This window comes from Triticum dicoccoides, chromosome 2A (genome assembly GCF_002162155.2).
Source record: "Triticum dicoccoides isolate Atlit2015 ecotype Zavitan chromosome 2A, WEW_v2.0, whole genome shotgun sequence".
Classification (NCBI taxonomy): Eukaryota; Viridiplantae; Streptophyta; class Magnoliopsida; order Poales; family Poaceae; genus Triticum; species Triticum dicoccoides.
Genome location: NC_041382.1, coordinates 508,511,062 through 508,515,075, shown reverse-complemented (window position 1 = coordinate 508,515,075; position 4,014 = coordinate 508,511,062). Strand labels below are relative to the sequence as shown.

General features: G+C 45.9%; 1 protein-coding gene and 1 non-coding gene across 2 annotated transcripts in view; one reads left to right on the top strand and one right to left on the bottom strand.

The window, feature by feature from the left end:
- The first annotated feature begins 290 nt into the window (after positions 1-290).
- The window catches only part of LOC119355065 (1,4-alpha-glucan-branching enzyme 2, chloroplastic/amyloplastic-like), a 10,761-nt gene continuing 7,037 nt past the window's right edge, over positions 291-4,014 (top strand). The window contains exons 1-9 of the mRNA XM_037621849.1: positions 291-602; positions 893-990; positions 1,266-1,507; positions 1,908-2,006; positions 2,176-2,218; positions 2,368-2,427; positions 2,779-2,859; positions 2,943-3,059; positions 3,351-3,434. Coding sequence (XP_037477746.1) covers positions 458-602; positions 893-990; positions 1,266-1,507; positions 1,908-2,006; positions 2,176-2,218; positions 2,368-2,427; positions 2,779-2,859; positions 2,943-3,059; positions 3,351-3,434 — 969 coding nt within the window. The 5' untranslated portion in view covers positions 291-457. The remainder of the gene's footprint in view (positions 603-892; positions 991-1,265; positions 1,508-1,907; positions 2,007-2,175; positions 2,219-2,367; positions 2,428-2,778; positions 2,860-2,942; positions 3,060-3,350; positions 3,435-4,014) is intronic.
- LOC119360007 lies at positions 3,767-3,976 on the bottom strand. The gene has a single exon (XR_005172785.1). It is a non-coding gene; the product is annotated as a small nucleolar RNA U3 (small nucleolar RNA).

Sequence of the window (4,014 nt, the reverse complement as noted above, 5' to 3'; positions counted from 1 at the left end):
GCTTTTGTCTGGGAGACAATAGTACTTTTTTTGTAAACAAAATAAATATAAACGAGGGTACTACTAGAAGCCGCTAACGGCATGGCCAGCTAAAGGCGCTCCCAGCCGTTGGTTTGCGATCCCGTCCTCCCTCCCCTACGCAACGTCGCCTCCACCGTCCGTCCGTCGCTGCCACCTCTGCGCGCGCGCACGAGGGAGGAAGACGACGCCGCGCACGCACTCACTCACACACACTCCCCGTGGGGCCCCTTTCCGGCTTGGCGTCTATCTCCTCTCCCCCGCCCATCCCCATGCACTGCACCGTCCCCGCCAGCTTCCACCCCCGCCGCACACGTTGCTCCCCCTTCTCATCGCTTCTCAATTAATATCTCCATCACTCGGGTTCGGCGCTGCATTTCGGCCGGCGGGTTGAGTGAGATCTGGGCCACTGACCGACTCACTCGCTCGCTGCGCGGGGATGGCGACGTTCGCGGTGTCCGGCGCGACCCTCGGTGTGGCGCGGCCCGCCGGCGCCGGCGGCGGACTGCTGCCGCGATCCGGCTCGGAGCGGAGGGGCGGGGTGGACCTGCCGTCGCTGCTCCTCAGGAAGGAGGACTCCTCTCGTACGCCTCGCTCGCTCGCTCCAATCTCCCCGTCCATTTTTGCCCCCCTTCTCTCTCCCTCTCTGCGCGCGCATGGCCTGTTCGATGCTGTTCCCCAGTTGATCTCCATCAACGAGAGAGATAGCTGGATTAGGCGATCGCCTGCGTCAGTGTCACCCAGGCCCTGGTGTTATCACGGCTTTGATCATCTCCTCCTCCCATTCTGATATTTTCTCACTCTTTCTTCTGTTCTTGCTGTAACTGCAAGTTGTAGCATTGTCTCACTATTGTAGTCATCCTTGCATTTGCAGGCGCCGTCCTGAGCCGCGCGGCCTCTCCAGGGAAGGTCCTGGTGCCTGACGGTGAGAGCGACGACTTGGCAAGTCCGGCGCAACCTGAAGAATTACAGGTACACACCATCGTGCCGGGAAATCTTCATACAATCGTTATTCACTTACCAAATGCCGGATGAAACCAAGCCGCGGAGGCGTCAGGTTTTGAGCTTCTTCTATCAGCATTGTGCAGTACTGCACTGCCTTGTGCATTTTGTTAGCCGTGGCCCCGTGCTGGTTCTTGGGCCACTGAAAACTCAGATGGATGTGCATTCTAGCAAGAACTTCACGAAATAATGCACTGTTTGTGGTTTCGTTAGTCTGCTCTACAATTGCTATTTTCGTGCTGTAGATACCTGAAGACATCGAGGAGCAAACGGCTGAAGTAAACATGACAGGGGGGACTGCAGAAAAACTTGAATCTTCAGAACCGACTCAAGGCATTGTGGAAACAATCACTGATGGTGTAACCAAAGGAGTTAAGGAACTAGTCGTGGGGGAGAAACCGCGAGTTGTCCCAAAACCAGGAGATGGGCAGAAAATATACGAGATTGACCCAACGCTGAAAGATTTTCGGAGCCATCTTGACTACCGGTAATGCCTACCCGCTACTTTCGCTCATTTTGAATTAAGGTCCTTTCGTCATGCAAATTTGGGGAACATCAAAGAGACAAAGACTAGGGACCACTATTTCTTACAGTTCCCCTCATGGTCTGAGAATATGCTGGGACGTAGATGTATAATTGATGGCTACAATTTGCTCATAATTACGATACAAATAACTGTCTCTGATCATTGCAATTACAGAGTGGCAAACTGATTAAAATGTGATAGATGGGTTATAGATTTTACTTTGCTAATTCCTCTACCAAATTCCTGGGGAAAAATCTACCAGTTGGGCAACTTAGTTTCTTATCTTTGTTGCCTCTTTGTTTTGGGGAAAACACACTGCTAAATTTGAATGATTTTGGGTATGCCTCCGTGGATTCAACAGATACAGCGAATACAGGAGAATTCGTGCTGCTATTGACCAACATGAAGGTGGATTGGAAGCATTTTCTCGTGGTTATGAAAAGCTTGGATTTACCCGCAGGTAAATTTAAAGCTTCAGTATTATGAAGCGCCTCCACTAGTCTACTTGCATATCTTACAAGAAAATTTATAATTCCTGTTTTCGCCTCTCTTTTTTCCAGTGCTGAAGGTATTGTCTAGTTGCATATCTTATAAGAAAATTTATGTTCCTGTTTTCCCCTATTTTCCAGTGCTGAAGGTATCACTTACCGAGAATGGGCTCCTGGAGCGCATGTACGTCTTTTAAGTCTTAACAGACACCTTCCAATTCATTGTTAATGGTCACACTATTCACCAACTAGCTTACTGGACTTACAACTTAGCTTACTGAATACTGACCAGTTGCTCTAAATTTATGATCTGGCTTTTGCATCCTATTACAGTCTGCAGCATTAGTAGGTGACTTCAACAATTGGAATCCGAATGCAGATACTATGACCAGAGTATGTCTACAGCTTGGCAATCTTCCACCTTTGCTTCATAACTACTGATACATCTATTTGTATTTATTTTGCTGTTTGCACATTCCTTAAAGTTGAGCCTCAACTATATCATATCAAAATGGTATAATTTGTCAGTGTCTTAAGCTTCAGCCTAAAGATTCTACTGAAATTGGTCCATCTTTTTGAGATTGAAAATGAGTATATTAAGGATGGATGAATAGGTGCAACACTCCCATTCTTTGGTAGAACCTTCTGCATTATGTGTGTTTTTTCATCTACAATGAGCATATTTCCATGCTATCAGTGAAGGTTTGCTCCTATTGATGCCGATATTTGATATGATCTTTTCAGGATGATTATGGTGTTTGGGAGATTTTCCTCCCTAACAATGCTGATGGATCCCCAGCTATTCCTCATGGCTCACGTGTAAAGGTAAGCTGGCCAATTATTTAGTTGAGGATGTAGCATTTTCGAACTCTGCCCACTAAGGGTCCCTTTGCCTTTCTGTTTTCTAGATACGGATGGATACTCCATCTGGTGTGAAGGATTCAATTTCTGCTTGGATCAAGTTCTCTGTGCAGGCTCCAGGTGAAATACCATTCAATGGCATATATTATGATCCACCTGAAGAGGTAAGTATCGATCTCCATTACATTATTAAATGAAATTTCCAGTGTTACGGTTTTTTAATACCCATTTCGTGTCTCACTGACATGTGAGTCAAGACAATACTTTAGAATTTGGAAGTGACATATGCATTAATTCACCTTCTAAGGGCTAAGGGGCAAGCAACCATGGTGATGTTTGTATGCTTGTGTGTGACTTAAGATCTTATAGCTCTTTTATGTGGTCTCTGTTGGTTAGGATATTCCATTTTGACCTTTTGTGACCATTTACTAAGGATATTTTACATGCAAATGCAGGAGAAGTATGTCTTCCAACATCCTCAACCTAAACGACCAGAGTCACTGAGGATTTATGAATCACACATTGGAATGAGCAGCCCAGTATGTCAATAAGTTATTTCACCTGTTTCTGGTCTGATGGTCTATTCTATGGATTTTTTAGTTCTGTTATGTATTGTTAACATATAACATGGTGCATTCACGTGACAACCTCGATTTTATTTTCTAATGTTATTGCAATAGCTCGGTATAATGTAACCATGTTACTAGCTTAAGATGGTTAGGGTTTCCCACTTAGGATGTATGAAATATCGCATTGGAGCATCTCCAGCAAGCCATTTTTTTGACGGTTAACAGCAGGAACTCTGCTTTTCATTATAGGAGAGGGAAATGCTGTACAGACTGAAGTCAGTCAGAGCAAAGTAACTTAGAATCATTTATGGGCCACCCTGCACAGGGCAGAAGGCAGGCAGGAACGATCCTCTACAGCCGTCGGATTGCCTCCATCAGAGGAATCCTGGCCGTTAATCATGCTCTGGCCCAGTGGTCAGAATGCATCAACCAGACTGAGGTGCTTGCCTCCTTATTGGTAAAGGATGCAGCGGTACGAGCCTATTGAACAGATCCTGTTCAAGTAAGGCCGTTCTCCAGCAAGCCATTTCCTAGCTTATTAATGAGAGAG